We start from the raw sequence: 24,702 nt of genomic DNA on the forward strand, positions 1-24,702 counted from the left end.
CTTGATTGCCAGGTAACTTTGGTGGGTCGTTGGGGTCACGGTCGCGATCACAAGAAGTCGCAGCAGGCCGGGAGAGCGGGTCACAGCGGTTTCCCACCATTCGAACCGTGACCAGCGCTCAGGATGTCTCGGACCCTAGACTATGCAGTTCCCGGGAAACCGCGATAAAGAAAACGCGAATTTCACACAAATAATACATTTATGTAGGCAATCCCACTATATTATTGTTACCGCATTAGTGCAACATACAATGCAATACCAGAGGATGTAGGCAATAAAAATTACCCTTTTTTTCCGTAAACTTCAGAAAATGTCGACTTTATTAACGTCATTTCGTTATGTTCATTTGATAAATTAATTCTCAGAGTGATAGACATAGAAAGAGGGAGCATATGTCATTTTCAGTAAGCAAATTTTGCCCCCAACAGAACTATCAAATTTGACATGAAGCGCGCGGAAATGAAAACATATCAAGTGAAACGATATTTCGCTCAATTCTCGAGTTTCTCCACAAAGAACGTACTTCTTATGTCCATAATGAATCAACGTTTCATATTAAATCAAAATATATTGAAATAAATATCTAAAGATATCAGAAATTCATAAAACTAACTTCAAGCGCGCCAAACGACCTGAAACAACCGATGACACTAGGAGAGCAATAGTTGCCAAAGCTTGGATTTCGGGATAAGTTGCTACTCATGTAAATTCATTTCGACTAGACGATAATGACCGATTACCAAGAGCATTTTTGGTTCCTCGAAAGAATTCCCCAAAATGTCACCATTGCAAATTGGCACCAGAGCAGGGACCTGTTGCTTATCAATAAAACAATAGATACAAAAAATAATAAATATCCTGCTTCTTAAAAATTCGAAAATTAGGAAAAAATATCGGAGTCCAAATATACAAATTTGCATATTTATTCGGGAATACTCAAATGAATATATTTCATTCAATATAATACACATTCATAACGATATAGTAAAATTGTGGATTTGAAAATATATCACAATTCGACAACGAGATCTAACCATGTTGAAGACATGTAAAAATTGCGTGTACTCCCTCTATCTATGTTTATACTCTATGGGTGTAGTAAAAAGAAATCCATTATTTTTCCAATAGATGGATTTAGTTATCTGTATCTCGCGTTGTATAAGTCCGATCGGGTTCCACTGAATGGCGTTATATATTAAGATTTCGTACTACAAAAACTTATCTGACAGTTTAGTGATTAGTTTAGTTTGAGGCTGAGCGCGCATCAAAGATGGACATATTAGCAAAGAGAAAATACGCTGTATTTCACAGTTTTTCTTCGATAAAGAGAAAATGCAAGCCAGGTGGCTAAAAATGTAAATATTGTTTATTGTCCTGATACTGTAACAGCCAATAACGCACAATTTTGGTTTCGCGATTCCGTTCCGGGAATTTCGATGTCAAAGATGTCGATTGTCGAGTCCGACCATCACGTAAGCACTTTTTGGATTGGCCAAGGGCTGAAGATTACACAAAAACATTTTGGAACGATTTGCATAAGGCTGGTCTCAAGAAGAAGTTCGATGTATGGGTACCACACGCGTTAACGAAAAAAATCTCATGGACCGAATTTCCATCTGCGAATTTTTGAAGCGGTTGGTGTCTGGTGATGAGAAGAAGATCAATTACGACAACGTCAAGCGAAAACGGTCATGATCGAAACGCGGTTAACCGGCGGAAACGGTGGCCAAGCTAGGATTGACGACCAGGAAGGTTTTGCCTAATTATCCATCGGAATTGGATGACATGGATGTGGGCGACGTTTATTTTCAAAAAGACGGCGCTATTTTACTGAATCTTTTTCTTTTCCTCTTCTCGTTTCGATATCTCTTGGATGAATACATGTAGGAATTATGTCTGAAAACGATAAGGAATTTTTTTTGTGCTACTGCAATAATCGTGTTATCTGAAATAAAGCTGTTAATTTTCACTAACATGTTACCTATGCGTCGATAAGAATAGTGGGCAATTAGTGCTTTAGAGGTGTAAAGGTTCGTCTGAAGTGGAAGTCGAAATGCGGTTGAACGTATCAGAAAGTGTAGTGAGTCGAGCATGGAGTCGATTTTTGAAGAGTAGTAGATTGGCATCATCGTATATACATGGAGGTGGACGAAAAAGACCAACAAATCATTATCGTAAACGTTTAGTGGTCCAGACGGTAAGAAGTTCTAATAGTGAGGGAATTCTGAATTTTCGAAAATTTCAATCAGATTTTGAAACGAACGAATATAGAATCATAACTTGCGATGACACAAGTTTCTCGTAAAACACATTACAAATCATCATGAACATCTTTGATTTCGTGTCTGTCTATCGGTCTGTTTGTCCGCACATTCTTTGACAGCCTGACTTCTATAAATCCTATCCGATTTCAATGAAATTTGGTATGGGTGTTCATTTTGAGCCGAAGGCTTTCCCATAGAAAATTTCAGATAGAGGATATCCAAAAACCCCAATATTTCCCATAGTGAGAGTCGCAAACGTCAAATAACCGAGATCAGAATTTTGTACAGTTTTTCTTCTCTCTGTGTATTTTTACTGCTCAAAATAATCATGTCATGTATGATTTTTATTTAAAGTATTTCATGGGAATACTGTGGTTCGGTTTGCAAATGAGCTTAGCAATAATCAGAGATAAAGGGAGTATACGTAATTTCATACGTGTCCCCAACATGCGTAGACGACGTTGTTGTCGGAATGTGATAATCTTCAAATTCACGGTTTTACAATAATATGAATGTAGGTATATTTTATCGAATGAAATAAATTTATTTCAGTGATTCTCGATTAAATATGAAACTTTGAATATTTGGAATTTGATATTTCGTCGAATTTAGAAGTCTTTGTTTACTTGTTGAAATTCAAGCTTTGGCACCTAAGCATTATTATTCCGATCCATCTGTCATTGGTTGTTTGACGAGGTTTGAAAGTTTTCAGACATTTTTTGGTATTTACTCAAATATATTTCGAGTTAATATGAAACTTTGATTCGCCATAGGATATGGGAAGTGTGTTGTTGAATTGAGTGAGAATTCGTATCTCTGATATGTGCTTTCATTTCCCTCCTTATGTAAAATTTGATAGTTTATGTTGTGGACAAAATATGTTTACTGAAAATGAATTATGCTTCCTCTATCTATAATCATCATTTTGAGGTAATAATAAATAAATAAAAAATCGCAATAGTTCACGTTCTACCAGTCCAGTTTTGATAAAATTTGATACGGGTGTGAGGGTTAGTCTATTGAAGGCTTCATATAATTTTCATCTTTTTTTTTAATATGTATATTGTATACGCCTTGAGTTTGTTATGCGTAAATCAGCAAAGCATTGTGCTCGACTTAGGTTTTATAAGTATGTACAGGGTGGGCAAATAAGCGAGGTAAGCGGCTGTTCATTTTACTCCGAAATTTTAAATGTAATGATTGGATTTTCTTAACAGAAACAAAAATTCCATCAAATTTGCATGAAAAAACCTGAAGGTCGCAAAGCGATAATTTCAGGCGTTCTGAAGTTATGGCCGAAAGAAGATATTCTTCGACTGATTCACTGCGAAAAACCAAATTGTGTCTTCAAGTTCCAACAGAAATAGAAATCCCATCAAATTTGTATGAAAAAACCAAAAGGTCGCAAAGCGATAGCTTCAGGCGTTCTGGAGTTATGGACGAAAAAAGATATTCTTCAACTGATGCACTGAAAAGCTAAATTGTGTCTTCTTTCGGCCATAACTCCAGAACGCCTGAAGCTATCGCTTTGCGACCTTTTGGTTTTTTCATACAAATTTGATGGGGTTTCTGTTTCTGTTAGAACTTGAAGACACAATTTGATTTTTCGCAGTGCATCAGTTGAAGAATATCTTCTTTCGGCCATAACTTCAGAACGCCTGAAATTATCGCTTCGCGACCTGTAGGTTTTCTCATGCGAATTTGATGGAAATTCTGTTTCTGTTAAGAAAATCCTATCATTACATTTGAAATTTCGGAGTAAAATGAACAAAACAATGAACTTCTGACTTAGCGCCCCCTATCGAAAGCAGCAAAAACAAATTTATCATGAGTATATTTTGTTCTCAATCAACAAGATGTTATCTTTCAGAAGAGATCTAATTTGCTCAAAAATGTTAAGCCAAACTGAAGTTACAGGCGTTTCAAGCAGTCAGATTTCTCCCTTTTACCTACCCTTATTTGATGTCGTAAAATCGAAAGTGACAATTTATAAAGATAGAGAATTTTCCAAGGATTACTGTGATGATATTTTTTCTTCAACTTCATATGAAACATTTTCGAGTAAAATTCATTTTTCTACTCGACGGTAGCTATTACGCCCCCTAGCGGTAGAGGAATGAACTTCAAAATAATTTCCAGTGTGTTCTCTTGTACACTTTAGTGGTGAAATTTTTTAGCGCAAGTTTCTACGATGAGTGGATCCTGAGATATAGCCGCTTACCTGGCTTATTTGACCACCCTGTACATAATAGGATAAACCAACTGATAATTGCCAAGCCTCAGAGTCTCGATAGATTATATTATATTATGTTGTCGATTTCTGTGAAATGGAATGGATAATATTTCCCTTGCTCTCAAATCAAAATTACGGCATTCGGTTTCACAAAAGCTGTACTACCATAGACAAGAATATCTATCGTTATTCATTGCTGTGTGGATTGGTCGCATCTGAGTATTGTGAAATTTTTATAAATTTCATTTCAATTTTATTGAAATTATTATACACTGTGTCCGTAAAGTATGGAACAAATTAATTTTTAGCTAAACAGACCATTTTAAGAAATAATCCTGAATCACGTCGATTTTTCATTTTAATATACCGTATATTAAAATAATAATCTAATATACAAGGTAAATTACTTTCGAGTAACGACGTCACCGTCATTTTTTTAAATAGAACACCCCCATTTTGTCTCAATTTTCGGATTACTCTAGCTGAGCTGATTCCAAAAATGTATCACATGTTGATTCCAATTGGTACAGGGTGGACAAAAATACAATAGTTTTGTGTGTGTTCATAAAGTAACGCGTAACATTCTTTATTAGTTAAATTAACAATATTATCAAAAATACTTATTGTCTAGCGGCAATTGATTTGAATGTGACACCCTGTAGTTTGTTACATTTTTAGATTAATAAAAATGAGCTGTTTCCAAACATGTTTGGTATTTGTGGTCTAGCAGACAGAATATGAAAGAAATTATTTCTTATCAATTTTAAAATTGACATAGTCGTTTAGTTTTTTGTGAAATGAAATGACAGTTTGGTACTACAATATTTTTGGTATTCGTGAATGTTTTAATTATTGCTTGGATTTAATTTGAAGTAGAAATGGAGTTTTTGTCCACTCTGTACCAATTGGAATCAACATGTGATACATTTTTGGAATCAGCTCAGCTAGAGTAATCGGAAAATTGGGACAAAATGGGGGTGACGTCATTACTCGAAAGTAATTCAGCCTGTATATTAGATAATTATTTTAAAATACGGTAAATTAAAATAAAAAATCTACGTGTTTTAGGATTATTTCTTAAAATGGTCTGTTTAGCAAAAAATGAATTTGTTCCATACTTTACGGACACAGTGTATGCGGTCCACGTGGTCAACAATATTTGACCGTTGTTTTTCTATTTGGTGCACACGATTCAACTTAGCGTGTGCCTTCATAACGTTTGTGGAAATTATATTGGCGTGTTGCGAGAAAATTACAGTATGCAAGTATAACTGACAAGTTTTTGTGTACTGTAATTACCGCAAAATATATCAGCCAGATAGATGTGCTGCTCTATTGATAATTTACATATGACAGTTAGGAATTCATTCTACAGGTCATACAGATTCAGCTGCCTTATTATTCAACAGTAGAATTGAGCAAACAGCTTTTATTATTCAATTACACGAATTTAGGTGACGTTGAATAAATAGATAAGTTATCAGATTGAATTCTTTGAAGTGCATTAGACGGTGTTTGTGTCTCATCCTCTGGGAGTTCAGAAAGAAATATGGAACTGGTCCTTCTGAATGCACTTCAGTTTTTCTTGCAGAATCTAGATCAGGGTGTGCCTATTCTTGTTAAAACTTTTGTTTCCATTCATGCCTTTAATATTAACGAGACGAACAAGTCTGTTTTTTATGATTTAATTTTATATGATAAATATTTAACTCTACAGTATACTAAACGTTTATGGAAAACTAATCATAATTTTGTGTTGAAAATTTACGTTGCGGTTTGGGACAATGATCTTTCTCCCTGAAATATCTCTACAATTTCCAGTTATACGGAAAACATACTACTATCTCCTTATTTCAAATGATACACGCAGTATATTATTTCATCATTAGATTGTTTTTTTTTTATGACAATTTCGGCAATATGCCATACCTTGGACGTAAACTCCTCTGCAGAAATTCCTTTTTCGAAAAAACCTTTTTCATTTTAAATTTTGCTAATACCTAGTATTATTAGAATTTTTGCGATTTAGATCGACAATGTACAGGGTGTTTATAAGGAGATCATAAACTTCGACAACTCAAATCCATCAAAACTCAAGACTTTCAAATTAGAACCTATTTTTTTATTATTTCAGTCGTTTCAACGGCGTTTCAAGAAAGAAGAAGTTTTCCAAATAAGTTTGCTTACTCATAATAAGATTGTGACATATAAGGTTGTTACATATAATAGATATTCCTTCTGGGGGATATATCCCTCTTATCCCCCCTTTGGTACGCCACTGAATCTGTGAGAAACTGAAATTCCATTTTTGGATAATTATATTCAACATTTGATGAATTATAACTAATTTTTCGTTGGGATTGTTGAGAAATTCATAAACCAATACAATTTTCAATTATGAATAATTCATTACAATTCTTGAAATATCAAATTTAGACATCGAATATTTGTTTCTACCTGTATTTTCCTGAAGTCACAGACTAGTCCACCCATTTAGAAATTGCGGTTTTTCCTCATTTAAAGTTCTTCCTCCATAACTCTCAATGTATCCATTTCAGGTATAGGGTTTGCTTGAGTAGAATTCACTGAAATAATAAAAACTATAGGTTCTAATTTGAAAATCTGGAGTTTTGACGATTTTTCGTTCAAACTGCAAATTGTTTTATAATACTACGTATTTGCAGAATCGAAAATGAAAAGGGTGTTTTTTCGAAAAAAAATTTTCTGCAGAAATATTCAAAAAAGTGCGAGTCCCCACGCCACCATTTTCTTCATAAAAGCCCATTAACTCATGAACCGTTGAGTTTTTACACATAGAATGGCATATTGCTGAAATTGTCATCAAAAAAGCTATCTAATGATGCAATAATATACTGGGTGTGCCATTTGAAATAAGGAAGTAGAGTTTTGTTTCCGGTATAATCGGAAGTTTTAGAGATCTGAAAATATTTTATGGAGAAAGATCATCGCCTCCTGACTTGCAAATTTTGAGTACAAAATTCTGATCAGTTTTCCATTTACTCCTAATAGGCCACCGCGGTGAATCACCGTTTACAGGGTGGCCACTTTTTCAATGGGATTGTATTGGTAACTTTTAAACCATAAGGGTTAGAAGGTCGGTCAAATGGAGAAAAAGTTGCATGCATAGAAGCATTATCAAGCAGTTCAAACAAATCGAGATTATCAGGGCCGGTTATTGAGATATCATAAGAAAAGTAAATTCTGTCATTTTGATTTTTCTTTTTTTCCCACTTTATTTCAAATATTATCAAAAAATTTTACAGGAATTTTTTATTCGACAGTAAAATATCCTCAATTTGACGTAATCAGATTTCGTATCCAACGTTTCGTACTCTCTGGACCACCCTCAACCTCATTTTTTTCAATACGGACCTGTATATTTTATGACACTTTTCGAAATGACTTCTAACGCTGAATTCAACGATATATCATACAATGTCATTCAAAGTTGATTTTCAGGTGATTTTGACCCTTATCCAAATTTCTTTGGGTCGGATCTGTATTACATTTCGGTACCTTTAGTTTAATTAACAACATGCAATACATTTCGATGAGAAAATCAACTTGGTCATCTTGAACTAAATGGAACATATCAGTATCAAATCAAGAAACAAGTAATAATTATTTACATATTTCAATTCATAATAATCAAACGAATTATCATTTAATGAAAGAAAAATCAAATGATTATTCGAAAGTAAATGAAAATGAATGAAGTAAGTGTTCGAAATATCCACCATTTTGTAAAATGCACTTAACGGTTCTGGAACACATACTTCTTATACATTTGCTTATTTCGTCTTCTTGAATACCTTCCAATAGATTCTCAATCTTCTCGCGAGAAATCACTATTGTTGGATTTGTCATTTGTTCCAGAATCGAACTTTATTTTGATATCATTACGATATAAGTTTTGCAAGGCTTGGTATTCAAATTTAAAATCATTGTATTCGCGTCTCTTGACTATTTTATTAACAGCAGTTTTTGATAAATTGCATTCACTACAGATCCGATCCAAAGAAAATTGGATAAGGGTCAAAATCACCTGAAAATCAACTTTGAATGACATTGTACGATATATCGTTGAATTCAGCGTTAAAAGTTATTTCGAAAAGTGTCATAAAATATACAGGTCCGTATTGAAAAAAATGAGGTTGAGGGTGGCCCAGAGAGCACGAAACGTTGGATACGAAATCTGATTACGTCAAACTGAGAACAATTCACTGTCGAATAAAAAATTCCTGTAACATTTTTTGATAATATTTGAAATAAAGTGGGAAAAAAAGAAAAATGAAAATGACAGAATTTACTTTTCTTATGATATCTCAATAACCGGCCCTGATAATCTCGATTTGTTTGAACTGCTTGATAATGCTTCTATGCATGCAACTTTTTCTCCATTTGACCGACCTTCTAACTCTTATGGTTTAAAAGTTACCAATACAATCCCATTGAAAAAGTGGCCACCCTGTATACAGTGTGTGGAACGAAATTCATGACTCCGTTATTGAATGACAAGTCAATTTGGGTTTTTACTCAACCACCTTTGCTGTAAGAATTTTACTTATGACGACATTCATCCGAGCGTTTTGCTTGAAATCATACAGTTAAGTTTGTTCCTTACAATCCTTACTTTGCCCACTCACTGTAGAATTGGACAACAGTATACAATTGCCATCATATGTTATCCACCGATTAAAAAAAATCATTTCGATAACGTCTGTGCACATTGGGTAAACTTAAACTTTATGTGTTGTCCGTGACCATTTCAAATTATTTCACAATGAGAAAAACATGTTGCAAAATTTTCATACTGAATCGGTGACTGATATAAGTTACCTCAGTATGATATATAATAATTGTGTTTGTTCTTTAATATCTTATAATGTTCCTTTAGGCAAGGGAGTAGAAAAGTGGGGGTACTGGTGTTTGGAAAAAATTAAAAAGAAACTCTGGTTCAGTACTACACTTTTTGGTTTGTTGTAGTTTCGACGTATTCGATTTCGAGAAAAAAATTCAAACAGCTCTCTATAGTATTTCTCAGGAAAATCCAAATTATTATTAAGATCCAGTTAGGTAGCTGTGATAAATAAATTTATTATAAGTTTTGGTATTTATTCACTTAAGCGAAGATCAATAAAGATCCGATAAACTGGTTAAGTATCACAAAAAAGTAGGATACAAAAAACACCATTTCTATGGGTCATTTTATTTTTTCACTTATCCAAGGAATCTCTCAATTATTTCGAGTAATTTGTATCAAACTTCGTTATCACACTTCTTTTTTTTTCACATTATAGATATGAGTAAAAAATGTCGTCAATTTTTTTTTCGAATACCCCCCCAAGAAAAAAAAAGATCTACGCCCTTGCCTTTAGGCGTTAATGAAGAAGTATTAGTTTCTTCATTTTCTCTTCTTTTTCATCAATAAAATTTCCAGATGAATATTTGCATGAATTCACTATGAACTAACTCGAATATTCCAGTAACAAACTTGTTTTGTATTTTATGTTGAAATGTATAAAAATTTAATGTTTTTTACCAGAAAGTCTCTATAAATTGTACGTCTAATTGCATTCAAAATGGATAAACCCGAATTCAATCTCTGTCCCATATTATTTATGATAGGATTTTTCACTATTTTAGATATTCCATGAATGAGGTATTGTGTATATTTTCTGTGTTAACAAGCAAGAAGAATCGTAGAAGTAGGAACTAATTAGTTCCAACTTCATCAATGGATAACATTGTTCCGAATCAGAAATTATACAATTTATAGATATAAAAACATCCGGATACAAATTTACGAGTTCAGAATAGAGAATGCCTTAAAGAAAAACGAAATATGTTATAGAAATATCAAGAACGTATAGTTAAACGATTCGTTATGCAAAACAACGTCCATGATTGTGTTAGCAAGTACATGACGGAATCTGAGGTAACTTTCCTAGCGGCTTGTTACATGATTCTATTTTGTTCTCCTATACTCGTAATGAATTGATAACATCGACCATTTCGAATTATGGGCTTAACCCAATTCAACGGCGATGGCGTTGGGCGATTTTCAATTCATAAACAAGCCAACAGAATGAAAATTTTTTTTTTTTTTGCCAGAAACGCAACAACTAAAGTTATTTGCTTTTAATGTGCTGATTTCAAATACGTGTCCAAGTTTTCTACCTACTAGCAAAAATTAAGAGAAAACGGCCAAAATATAAATTTTCTTCAAAAATTAGAACCTATTTAGCCAAATAAAAGGTGTAGTAAAATTAAATCCGTTATTTTTGGATGAGAAACAAGTCTTCAATTACCATAGTTAGAATGACCCGATTTAGGTGAAATATGCGCCGTTTTGTTCGATAACTTGTTGCCATTTTGAATTTTGAATATCATTATGCCACTCTCATAGCAGTCCTCGCCTTTATTGGCAAAAAATTGAGACAGTCGATCTTCGAAGCCTCTGTTGAAGCGAATTTTTCACTAGCAAAATTGTTCGCTATGGACATAAGCAGATGGTAATCTTTTGGTGCCAGGACGGACTATAAGATGGATGCATAAGAACCTCCCAACCAAGCTCCCGAACCTCTTGGCGAGTCACTATCGATGTGTGTTTCCTGGTGTTGTCCTGAAGAAACACTATTCCTCTTCTATTGGCCAAATCTGGTCAATTGTATCCTTCAGGGGCGATTGCTTCTTTCAGACCGTCCAATTGTTGACAGCACAGTTTAGAGTTAACAGTAGTGCCGTAGGGGAGCAGCTCTTAGTAGATAATTCTCTGCCAATTCCACCAAACACACAGTAAAACCTTCCTGGCCGTCTATCCCAGCTTGGCCACCGTTTTCTCCGGCTCACCGCGTTTCAACCACAGCCGTTTTCGCTTGACGTTGTCGTAAGTGATCCACTTTTTATCACCAGTTACCAACCGCTTCAAAATCTGGTCGATTTTGTTGCGATTCAGTAGCGATTCGCAGATGGCAATTCGGTCCATGAGGTGTTTTGCGTTTGGTACCCATTCTTCGAGCTTCTTCTGGAGATTAGCCATATGCAAATGGTTTTTTGTGCAATCTTTAGATTCTGGGCAATCGAAATAGTGCTTAACGTGATGGTCGGACTCGAAAATTTCCATGATTTTATCGACATAATCGATAATTGGCCTTCTAGTGTGTGAATCGGCGAAACTAAAATAACTTGTGATTGACTGTTACAGTATCAGGACCATAAACACTATTTACATTTTCAGCCGCCTGGCTTGCATTTTCGCCTTCATCGAAAAAAAACCTGTTGAATATAGCGTATTTTCTCGTTGCTAGTGTCCATCATCGACACGCTCTCAAACTGAAGTGAGTCAACTAATCACAAAACTGGCTGAAAAGTTTTTGTAGTACGAAATATCATCTTTCTAACACCAAGTTGTGGAACCCGATCGGACTTATACATCGCGAGATACAGATAACTAAAGCCATCTATTGGGAAAATAAAGGATTTCTTTTTACTACTCCTAAATTGCTCGCATTTTTCTGAACACTTTCACATTTATAAACGTGTCAAATTATGAGTGATAATAATAAAGTGTCCTTCTAATGTAATTCCGACGCGAACGTCCATTTTGTCGAAGCGTTTGAAAAAAACTGAAAATACTGTTCTCACGAGTGACGGCAAAAACATATCTATTGAAGGATAAATGAGTTTATGGCGCAAAAACTGAACTCGATGCCATGTTCGGATTAATGAAGAATATCCTCTCTACGATAGCATGGATATCTTGATTGAGCAGCATTTTCCCATAAACAGGATATGTGAGGATCGACCCGGAATATTAAAAATGAAAGATTGATAATTGGGACAAAATTCATGTATTGACATAATTGAATCTTAATGGTTTTTTTGTAGAATAGGTCTAGAAACTTGTTGATTCATGATGAAATATAAACATTCTACTTTTTAATTCTAATCTCTGATTTGAGAAGTCGAAATTTTAAACATTGTATACAGGATGTTCCTAAATTTGAGGTACAAACGAAAATGGGCTTTGTTTTCGAGATACAGGATGCTTATTGTAGTACTACTTTTTGAGTGATAATTATAGTTGAATTCTTCGTGAATAATTGCTTCAGACTGGGGATATAAGCTGATAATTTATTCATTTATTAGAGTTTATTGATTAGATTTACCTGGGGATTTCGATAAAATTGTATGAAATTTTTTCTCGAAATCTGTAACAGATACGACAAAACTATAAAAAAAAACAAGTTGAGTACAAAATATAAGTTTCTTTTCGCATTTTACCTAAACGACCAATATCCAATAACGCTATATAATAATCGCTGTTGATGGTCTGGCGTCTGGCCCTTTCGGAGGTAATCAATGAATATTATACCTTTCGCATCCCAGAATGCTGATGTCATAACCTTGCCAGCTGACTGTTGTGTTTTTCCTCGCTTTGGATTCGGTTCATCGTGTGCAGTCCACTCAGCTGACTCCGATTGGACTCCGAAGTGAAATAATGCAGAAATGTTTCATCCATTGTCACTTATCGACGCAAAAATTCAGGTTTATTGCACTTAAACAGCTTCAAACGCTGCTCAGAATCATTAACACGTTGTTGCTTCTGTACGATTGTGATCGCGGTATCCATTTTGCACACAGCTTTCTCATGTTTAAATATTCGTGAATGATATGATGTACACTTTCAGATGAAATCTTCACAATGTCTGCTATCTCGATCAACTTCAATTTAAGGTTATTAAAAATTATTTTGTCAACTTTTTTGATTTTTTTTTGTCGTTGACAGCCTCTTTTGGGCATTCACAGCGTTCAGCGTCTTCGGTGCTCATTTCACCACGTTTAAACTCAGCATATCAATCAATGATGGTTGATGTTCCTCTGCATCATGTCAAAATTTTGCTTCAACTGTTTTTTTCTTCTTCAAAAAGCAATATTTTATCAGAACACGAAATTTTTTCTTTTCCATCTTTTTTTGAATAACAAAAGTACCTACACTCACAACGCAATATCTCACAAACTAATGGTAGGACTGCTGTCAAATTTTGACAAGTATCGTTTGAAGGTTGGTACTAACTAAAAATCATATGGATTTAATACTAACACCGCCATCTGTGCATCAGACCTGGTACTTTTCAAGTGGCCTAATATAACGATAACCATAGACAAACTAAATAGTCTATGACGATAACGATCATTGAATTTTAGAGGTTAAAAAAAATCGAAAAATCAAATTTGGGAAAATTTGATTTTTGGAAAATGGACAACACATATAATCACTCTACTCGTCATTTGGGCTAATGGCAATAGAGTCACTTTCCGACGTTTTGAAAATAACTAATTTTTAAGGATATGGATTTAATTTTCGGACGATGAATATCTCAGTTCTCATGATTCAAGTGAACCTCTGGGCAATTCGTAAATTGTGTCACTTCTTTTTTTCTTTCATTCTCAGAATTTCAGCGAGTAATGATATTTTCTATTAAAACAATTCTGAATGTTCATAGTACACATTAGAAAATTAATAGCTAAATGAATGAACATTTCATTCTTTCTTATCGGAATAATAATGGGATATAGCATGATGAAAAATGATTAATAGTATCATTGTTTCCTATAAGGCAAACAAAGTGACATAATTTCGGAGGAGATTAAAAGAAACTGACATTTATAAGATCCTTATGAGGGCGTATGCAAACCCAGCTGCTTTCTTTCTTTCAAGACAATTGATGTTAAGTGATACTTCAATTTGTGTTAATTATAAGCGTACACATTCATTCATTTTTGCATTTCCACTGTTGTCGGTGCGTTATGTAATACCCCACGTTGCTAAATAACCTGACTAGAGGTAAGTACTCTTTAAAAAATACATATTTATTCATTACATATATGCAACGTAGTCAATCTAACAGATTTTTTTTAAATATTCTGAGTCTAGTCAGAATTTGAAACAAAACTATGTTTTAGGGGAAATATGGACAAAATGAACTTTTAGATTTTTTCAAAATTGGCGCCGTATAAATCGGGGTTTTACAGTGATTCAGGACACGCTTGTGATGATGACAATCCTGCGAAGAAATTGACATCCTACTGTCTATTTCACTGGTGCAATAACCACAAATGTGTTTTGGTCTGTTGGATTTTTTTTGTTCACTTGGTTTCTAAATTGCTTCTGGAGAGTGTCATGTCAATATTCGTTGTATATTGAATGTTTTCTTGTTATTATGGTTATGACGCAATAATATGTATAAGTTTTAAGATGAATATTGGTTTTGTTTTTAAATTGTGCTTCAATATTATAAAAAGTATGTATTGGACAAAACGACATAGTATGTCATTTTGTTCGATACATGTGAAGGAAATATATTTTTCGAAATAATATGGAATTTCATAGATCGATTTTCACGTGGAACTAATGAGCTCATTCTCATGTTATTTTATACAGGTTGGGCAAATAAGCGAGGTAAGCGGCTATATCTCAGGATCAACTCATCGCAGAGACTTGCGGTGAAAAATTTTACCACTAAAGTGAACAAGGGAACACACTGGAAATTATTTCGAAGTTCATACCTCTACCGCTAGGGGGCGTAATAGCTACCGTCGAGTAGAAAAATGAATTTTACTCGAAAATGTTTCATGTGAAGTTGAAGAAAAAATATCATCACAGTAATCCTTGAAAAATTCTCTATCTTTTTAAATTGTCACTTCGTTTTTACGACGTCAAATAAGGGTAGATGAAAGGGAGAAATCTGACTGATTGAAACGCCTGTAACTTCAGTTTGGCTCAACATTTGGTTTTTTGCAGTGCATCAGTTGAAGAATATCTTCTTTCGGCCATAACTCCAGAACGCCTGAAACTATCGCTTTGCGACCTTCAGGTTTTTTCATGCCAATTTGATGGAACTTCTGTTTCTGTTAAGAAAATCCTATCATTACATTTGAAATTTCGGAGTAGAATGAACAAAACAATGAACTTCTGACTTAGCGCCCCCTATCGAAAGCAGCAAAAACAAATATATCATGAGTATATTTTGTCCTCAATCAACAAGATATTATCTTTCAGACGAGATCCAGTTTGCTCAAAAATGTTGAGCCAAACTGAAGTTACAGGCGTTTCAATCAGTCAGATTTCTCCCTTTCACCTACCCTTATTTTATGTCGTAAAATCGAAAGTGAAATTTCAAAAAGATAGAGAATTTTCTAAGGATTACAGTGATGATATTTTTTCTTCAAATTCATATGAAACATTTTCGAGTAAAATTCATGTTTCTACTCGACGGTAGCTATTACGCCCCCTAGCGGTAGAGGTATGAACTTCAAAACAATTTCCAGTGTGTTCTCTTGTTCACTTTAGTGGTAAAATTTTTTACCGCAAGTCTCTACGATGAGTGGATCCTGATATATAGCCGCTTACCTCGCTTATTTGCCCACCCTGTACATATAGTTTGCATGTACTATACGTGATAGAACGTGAAATTTCTGGTATGTATCTTGTAAAAAATAGGTAAGCTACCTATCGATTCCTGATGATTACAATTGACCTAGAACTTCTAAAGGATCTTTATCCTTTCGTAATGAAATTCTTTCACCACTCCCTCAGGGACAAGGCCTTATTTTGACAAAATCAAGGCTAATTCTGCTGCGAACAATCCACCCAAGAAGAAGAAACAAGAAGTTACTCAAACATTATTCAATGATAAAAAAAAACCCGGTGGTGAAGAAAACAGACCGTTGAAAAATAAAAAAGTCGATGACGTCGAATAATCCGACACTAAAGCGTTTAAAATTAAGAAAAAAAAATGAGGATGACGATGACTGCCCCTGCATTAATTGCAGTGACGGTTTTTTCGTTTCAAACCTGAGGAACAGTGGCTACGTTGCATTCAGTGTTTTCACTAGGCACATCATTTGTTACTGTCTCGAAAAGAACCAAAACGTTTATTTGCGAACTTTGCATTCAAATATTATGCATGTCATTATGTCCATTACTAGTGTGTCATTTTGTCCTTAGTATACAGTCAAAACGGATTTGGTTGGAAGTCAATATAATTTCTTATATCGTTTATTTTTGTAGTTCAATTCAATTTTCGGCTTATAATACTTGAAAACAATTAACCAAAGTTAGTATTCAGTTCCAAAATGGAAGTGTTATTGCAATAACTAAAAATATATGGTTGAAAAACTAAACAGTAGATATAGTCCAGGAGGAATCGGCGCATGAGTACCGAAAACTATTCCACCTCAATTTTTTTATGGGATCCTCTTCAAATTGTCCTACTGATAATATAAATGCATGTTGCCATGGGGCAACCCCGGGCCATATTGTTTAAACCGAAATTGTTTAAACAATTGCAAGGAATTGTTATTTTTCAACCGTAAAATTTTTTCTGAAATCAATTTTTCAAAAGTTATTTAAGCATAAATCGGAACATGTAATTAAAATTTCTTTTTTATAAGTTTATGTTATTTTTTTCATGGTAAAACAGAAAATAATCACATTAAATAATTTCTTTAAACGAAGGTTATAGATGGTGAATTATGAAATAATGAAACAAGATCTAAAAATAAGTATTTATTTATCATCAACGTCATTTTTATAAATGATATTCTTATTGTCTTCTGAATCACAACCACATGGAAGTATGTAACTAATGTTATTTTTTTGACAATAACAAGCTTTCGCATACTTGTGAGTGCGCGAAATTAAAAATTAAAAAACAGGTATAAACAATGGAATTTTTTTAGATCTCTATTTACAATATTATTAACTATTGTATGAAGAATTAAGAAAAAAATATTATTAATATTTATCTTTTTTTTTAAATATATTTTTCATGGGTCGAAAGTACCCAAATTTGAGATTTTTCGAACCTTTAAAAATTCATATCTTTAAAAATATTAACTTTATCGTAAAAAGTCAAAGTACCTTTTTTATTTGTATTTCAATACAGAATATAAAAAAAATTTGTCCTGTTGAAAAATAAAAATTCCTTGCAATTGTTTAAACAATTTCGGTTTAAACAATATGGCCTGGGGTTGCCCCATGGCAACATGCATTTATATTATCAGTAGGACAATTTGAAGAGGATGACATAAAAAAATTGAGGTGGAATAGTTTTTGGTACTCATGCGGCGATTCCTCCTGGACTAATATGTCATTTTATCCACATTTCTCCTACCTCTAAAAAATCCCATTGTAATTCAGGTTTATTCTCCGAAACTGAGGTGGAAAGTAAAGAAAGTGAAAAGTATTACGCAAGCTTCTCAATGATCGTATTCATGTAATTGCTGATTGAAATTCTGAGCCTGTTTGTCCGATAAGCTAACACATTCTCTCAATTTTCACCTCATATGCTTCAAGCATGTTCGATATGTGGGTTCTGATTCAAAGGAGTGGCAATACAATAATGGTTTCTTTATTATAACTCGGTATTTTTGAAGTCTTGCTGCATTTCTGGTTTCCGCTGGTCGTTTATCAGTCAAATCGATCCGAAATTTTGTACGCAATTTTGTTCGATTCTTATTCCTAAATGAAATTATATTCTACATTTATCTGAATGTTCTTATGATTCAATTTGAAATATTACAAACGATAATGCTCAATATGTCCTGGCACACATATATGGTCAGTGCCATACCTACCACTTTTGTCTCGTTTGAACCAAAAGATGCGTGTCAAAATATCACAATATACAGGGTCTTTCACGAGGAACCTCACCCATATTTATACGGGAAACTACTGAACGTATTTTCATGAAATTCAGCACTTCCTGAAAATTTCATCTTTTTGGCGTGAAGGGAAAAGAAATAGCTGAAAATTCAAGACGAAAAACAGTTTATTGTGAATAACTCAGAAAATATCCACTTTAGGGCAAGGGTGTGATGCATACACTCACATTATTTTTTAACGTAGATTCAATATCTGCCATAAAAAAATGGGGTTCTAATTTGAAAAAATTGATTTTTCACGATTTTGTCATCCCTAACTTTGAAAGCGATTTTTTCACCCCCTGTATCATGAATCGCGATTTCGATTTTCAAAGTGGATACATCAATCCTACATCTTGAAAAATCCCAAAAATGAAAATTTTCCATCCAAAAACCTCGAAGTTATTCTTGTTTCAGCGGAGCTCTATTTTCGATTTTTTTTTCGAATTTTCCCGCTCAGAGAGAATTTTCCAACCAAAACTGAAAAATGTTACATCAAAATAACTTGAAATTTTCTAAGGAATCTATTTCTGCAATAAAAAAATGGTGTTCTAATTTGAAAAACGGAAGTTGACGTCATTTCCGGAAAAACCGGAGGTGTTCATGCCTTGAAAATATTTTAGATTTCATCAGCATCGTGAAATACTTATAAGTGCTGAATTGCATGAAAATACGTTCAGTAGTTTCCCGTATAAATATGGGTACCCTGTAGAGTAAGTCTGGAACGAAATTGGAAGGTATTTCATATTCGTTTCATCTCTATTTTTGTTTGTATATTTTGCTTATCAGACTAAATTTTTATATTAGATTTTAAAGAAAATAAACGTGTTTGATATATGTCCTGCCATATTTAATTCTTGATGTATCTTTGAACACCTCGAATGGAGGATGGAGAGCACAGCACAAGTTGGTACTTAGGTGCGTCCATCCTCACATGAAGGGTAAATAATTGCAGATTGTATGATTGAAATTGTAAAGGGTGTTTTTTTTTTTTTAGAGCTATAGAACTTTATATTGCAATGAAACAACGATGGATATTTCGATTTAAATGAATTTTATTTATCCGCAACATAATCTTGTGGCATTACATTTTAAATATGATTTCTGGTATATGACCGTCACGGCTGGCTCGGATGTAGTCCAATCTGGACGTCCAATTTTCGATGACTTTTAACAACATTTGTGGCCGTATATCGGCAATAACACGGCGAATGTTGTCTTCCAAATGGTCAAGGGTTTGTGGCTTATCCGCATAGACCAATGACTTTACATAACCCCACATAAAGTAGTCTAGCGGTGTTAAATCACAAGATCTTGGAGGCTAATTCACAGGTCCAAAACGTGAAATTAGGAGGTCACCAAACGTGTCTTTCAATAAATCGATTGTGGCACGAGCTGTGTGACATGTTGCGTCTTGTCTTGTTGGTCTTGTTGGAACCACAGCTCCTGGACATCATGGTTGTTCAATTCGGAAATGAGAAAGTTAGTAATCATGGCTCTATACCGATCACCATTGACTGTAACGTTCTGGCCATCATCGTTTTTGAAGAAGTACGGACCAATGATTCCACCAGCCCATAAAGCGCACCAAACAGTCAGTTTTTCTGGATGTAACGGTGTTTCGACATACACTTGAGGATTAGCTTCACTCCAAATGCGGCAGTTTTGTTTGTTGACGTAGCCATTCAACCAAAAGTGCGCTTCTTCGCTAAACAAAATAAAATGGACGTAGTGCGCGATACGTATTCCGCACAGAACCATTATTTTCAAAATAAAATTGCACTATTTGCGAGCGTTGTTCAGGCGTGAGTCTATTCATGATGAATTGTCAAACCAAACTGAGAATAAATCACTTGACAGCTGTTAAATCGGTCGCCATCTTGAACAGTAATGCCAACTTAAAGTTATATACCTCGAAAAAAAAAACACCCGTTGTTTATTGTTCGGAGGAAAAAATTTGATTTGATAGTGGCGTCATATTTGTTGTTGTTTGAAAAATGGATAAAAACGAGTTTCGTTTAGTGATAAAAAACTTTTTTTTATGGGGAAAATACTGTACAGCAAAGCTATGGCTTATTAAGTGTTAAGTTTTTTTAAAAAATCGACTTCATTTATTGCTCCTAAAGAATAATAATAATAAACATAGAGGGAGCATATATCATTTTCGGTAAGCAAATTTTGTCCCCAATATGAACTAACAAATTTGACATGAAGCGCGTAAACATTAAAACATATGATACGATATTTCACTTAATTCGCGAGTTTCTCTACAAGGAACGCACTTCTTATGTTCCATATTGACTCAAAATATATTGAAATAAATTCTTTTATATATCAGAAATTCAGAAAACTAACTTCAAGCGCGCCAAACGACATGAAACAACCGATGACTCTAGGAGAGCAAAAGTTGCCAAACCTTAGATTTCAGCAGGTAGATATGAAAATAATAAAAATTCTGCTTATTATAAATTTGACAATTAGGAAAAATATCAGATTCCAAATATGCAAATTTGCTTATTTAATCGGGAATCACTCGAATAAATATATTTCATTCAATATAATATACATTCATGAGGATACAGTAAAATTGTGATTTGAAAATATCATAGTTCGACAGCGTAATCTAACCATGTTTGGGACATGTAAAAATTGCGCAAAATTCTCTCTATCTTTGTTTATTACCTCATGATTTCGACTAAATGAAATAGAGCTCACGTGAAAAAACAGCAACATAATAGGAATTCAAAATTTATAGCTCATATGATCTGCTAAGACATCTCCTAACTTTTTTAATGATTTCAATATTTTATAATGAATAATTTTTTGAGTGGAACGATATCATGGGATATCCCAATGATGAAATTAATTCTGTTGATATTTCTATGGATATAATGATAACGGAAGATGAATCTATCAGATAAATTAACACTGTAGTTGATATTCCGAAGGTATAATCTAAAAATCTAGTCCTGAAAAATCAATGATTCAATGCAGGTGATAGCGATTATCTCTATATCGATTATTTTGTTTGATTTGATATTTACGCAATACAATGAAAATTTAATATTGACACCTATCTCAGAAAATAAAGAATCGTTTTATCCTATTGGTTTGGGAGTTTCGGAAATTTCATTTGAAACTCATTGTGTAAGTTGTATCATCTATCCTTTAGGGAAATGATCTAAAAATGCATATTATTATGGAAAATGTTACTTGAGTGAACAAGATTAGATTGTTATATACAAAATATGTTTTAATGCTAATCGATACAACTCAATGTAACATTATCCCTATGTCATTTTGAGTTTTGGGATAGAAGAAGCATTGTCACCACTTTCAAGATATAAAAATGTTGATTATTCATGCTACATCTTTTCTGAAAAATATAATGAATCATGGAAAAGTTCTTAAAGATCAATTTTATATGGTTGATTCATTACTGTATTGTCAACTATCTACTCATTATTGATAGAAGTAGCCCAATGTTATTATTACTTACTATCGTTTTGCTATTTATTTCTTTTTCAAGCTCGATGTGTTCGAATTATGAATCAGCATCAAATATCTGTACAACAAGGGTGTGTCTCTTAAATCATACTGCGTAATATATAGTGCATATAAGATTGTGAATATGAACATGAAATGTAGGTACTGTTTGTAAAAAGTTGAAAATATTGCATTCATTTGTGTTTTCTCTATAAAAATCCAATTTCCCTCTTTAATATGGATCAGGAACAGTTTTGTTATTGAATTTTATTTATTCATCATGTCACTTTGCATAACACTGTTATTTTCAATAGTATTTTTTTTTTACAGGATCAATATGACAATTTGGCTCTACACACGCTGAAGGGCATTGATTTTCTGGAGAGGTATGGCCATTTCGTCAAGGATAGGGCAACAATAGAGTTCGATTACGCTTTTAAATTGAGGTAAGTAATAAAGCAATGACAATATAATTCTGATATTATCATAGGTAGAGCTGAATTGACTTAAAATTTCACCAAAAATTGTAGAAGTTGGGGGGGGGGACAAAATCTCATCGATAGTAATTAGTAATTACTATCGATGAGATTTTTGAATTTTTGAATTTTTGATCGTTCGTGTCCTGCATTCAAAAATCGATGAAAATATATACAGCAAATCTTATCAGTTCGGTACTTAGGCCTATATCTGGATAAAAACCTTGGAAATCGAAAATAAAAAATTTCGAAAAAAGCTTTTTCTGCCAAAATATTCAAAAGAATTTGAGTCCTCATCGCCACCATTTTTTTCATAAGAATCCCATTAACTCATGAACCGTTGAGTTTTTACCTAACGTATGGCATATTGCCGAAATTGTCGCCAAAAAAAGCTATCTAATGATGCAATAATATACTGGGTGTGCCATTTGAAATAAGGAAGTCGTAGTTTTTTTCCAATTTTTGGAAGAAACCTTCGTGTGGCAGATTAGAATTAACTCACAAATTTATATTTTCTGTTTTATTTCACTTATCGTATCTCGATTATTTCAATGATAAAATGCCAAATTTTCTCATTATCATGGAATTACCAATTTATTTTAGAACACTTTCCTAATCCAATTGTCATTTATCGCTTTCATATAATATTTTCATTTATTGATATTCCGAAAAAAAAATTGAAATATACGAGAACGTATAATTTTTTTTTGAAAAACTCTCATCATTTTGTCTGTATTTTTCCATCAGAATAAGAAAATTCCAGAAATTTTGAATCATTCATATACGTTTGATACATTATCTGGTGAATTTGTTTTCAAAGATTCAGTGCGGAAGTGTGAAAAACACCACACATTTTCATAAAAAGTATTTTAGGAAGGAATAATGTATTTTAAGTGTAATTATTTTTTATGGATTCAAATTTTAATCCAATAGATGATTTAGGATGAGTGGAATGCAATAAACAATAAACGTGCTCAAGTGAATGTTAATGAATAAATGATAAAATATATGAATTGAATTCAGGTGATGCCAATGAACAATTATTTTGAATTCGAATAGATGTTACAGATATTTACGATGCAAAGATGTTGAAGACTAGAAAATTTGATAAAAAAAATCATTAGTGAAATTCCCAGAGAAAGTATACAGGGTGTTTCCTAAACATGCGGCAAAAATTCAGGGGGTTGTTCCTTGGACTATTTTAAGCATGTTTTGTCCTTGGATGATTTTTGAATAACCTCTTTGTTTCGAAGATACAGGGCGAACAACATTTTTCATATTTTTAAAATTAATAATAGTTTAAATAAAAATGCGTACCGCACTGTGTTTACTAAGTAGGTACAATTTATTTTTAAATTTGTTTAACAACATTCCAATTACTAAAAACGGCCAGTTTTTATTAGTTTATACCACTCCAGTAGAAAATGTGGAAGACTTGCGAAATCGGATCATTGCTGGGTGTAACTTAATAAGAAATGATCCTGGTGTTTTTGAAAGGGTTCGGCAGTCAATGAGGAGAAGATTGGATGCTTGTATGCTGGCTAGAGGTGGTCATTTTCAACAGTTTTTGTAGGTTGAGTTGAATTTTCATGTAATTTTTCATAATAAAATGTTATTATCTGAAATTTTGTTTCCCCTATATCTTCGAAACAAATAGGTTTTTCAAAAATCATCAAAGGACAAAATATTCTTAGAATAGTCCAAGGAACAACCCCCTGAATTTTTGCCTCATGTTTAGGAAACACCCTGTATAATGCCGCCTTCCATTATTTGCCGCCCCTCTAGAGTGGGCAGTTTCGATTTTAGAAGAAGCTCGAAAATTTGTTTTTTTTTTTTTAAATTTATCTAGTAAAATAATCGTATGATGCGGATGAACCATTATTCAATTCGAATGCGCCCACGCCCAACACTAGTTAATTTGATATAACAAATGAAGAATATTATAAAATGATGGAATGTGGTATAAAATAATAAAACTTTTTATATTTCTTGAGAAAGAGCAGTTGAAAGTGATGAAATGGAATTGTTTTCTTATATTTCGCATTCCATTCTGGGGAATCAACATTCTGATTAGAGAATTGTAAAGAAAATAATCCAGAATCCCAAGTGGCAGTAAAATTCGACAACGTTAAGCGAACGCCGACAAGACTGATGAGTGCAAGCGTTTTTTTTAGCGTCAATAACTCGTAAACAACACTATGAGGGGATCACGCCACATCTGGATATTTATGAGTATAATGTATAATGCGGCACCTTCAATGGTTTTTGATGTTAATTAAATATATCGGTATTGCTTCCTGTTGTTGCTGACTGATTTAAATCTCATTTGGTACTTTGAATTTCTACACATGTAATTTTTGTTGATCAAGCTTGAAATGCCGCCCTTGAATCTTGTCGCCCTAGGCGACCGCCTTCCCTGTCATACGCCTAGTGACGATCCTGCACGATGATTTAAAATCTCGTCCAATTTCTCATCAGACATGTCTAATTTCAGATTGCATTAACTTCCATT

The 24,702-nt window shown here is 33.5% G+C and overlaps 1 protein-coding gene across 7 annotated transcripts in view; it reads left to right on the plus strand.

Annotated features, from left to right (window-relative positions):
• The window catches only part of LOC123670909 (formin-binding protein 1), a 91,872-nt gene that overhangs the window by 22,369 nt on the left and 44,801 nt on the right, over window positions 1–24,702 (plus strand). For all 7 annotated transcript variants that reach the window (XM_045604488.1, XM_045604492.1, XM_045604494.1 and 4 more), the window contains exon 2: window positions 22,045–22,160. In XM_045604488.1, the coding sequence (XP_045460444.1) occupies window positions 22,045–22,160 (116 nt within the window). The remainder of the gene's footprint in view (window positions 1–22,044; window positions 22,161–24,702) is intronic.

This window comes from Harmonia axyridis, chromosome 1, assembly GCF_914767665.1.
Source record: "Harmonia axyridis chromosome 1, icHarAxyr1.1, whole genome shotgun sequence".
Classification (NCBI taxonomy): Eukaryota; Metazoa; Arthropoda; class Insecta; order Coleoptera; family Coccinellidae; genus Harmonia; species Harmonia axyridis.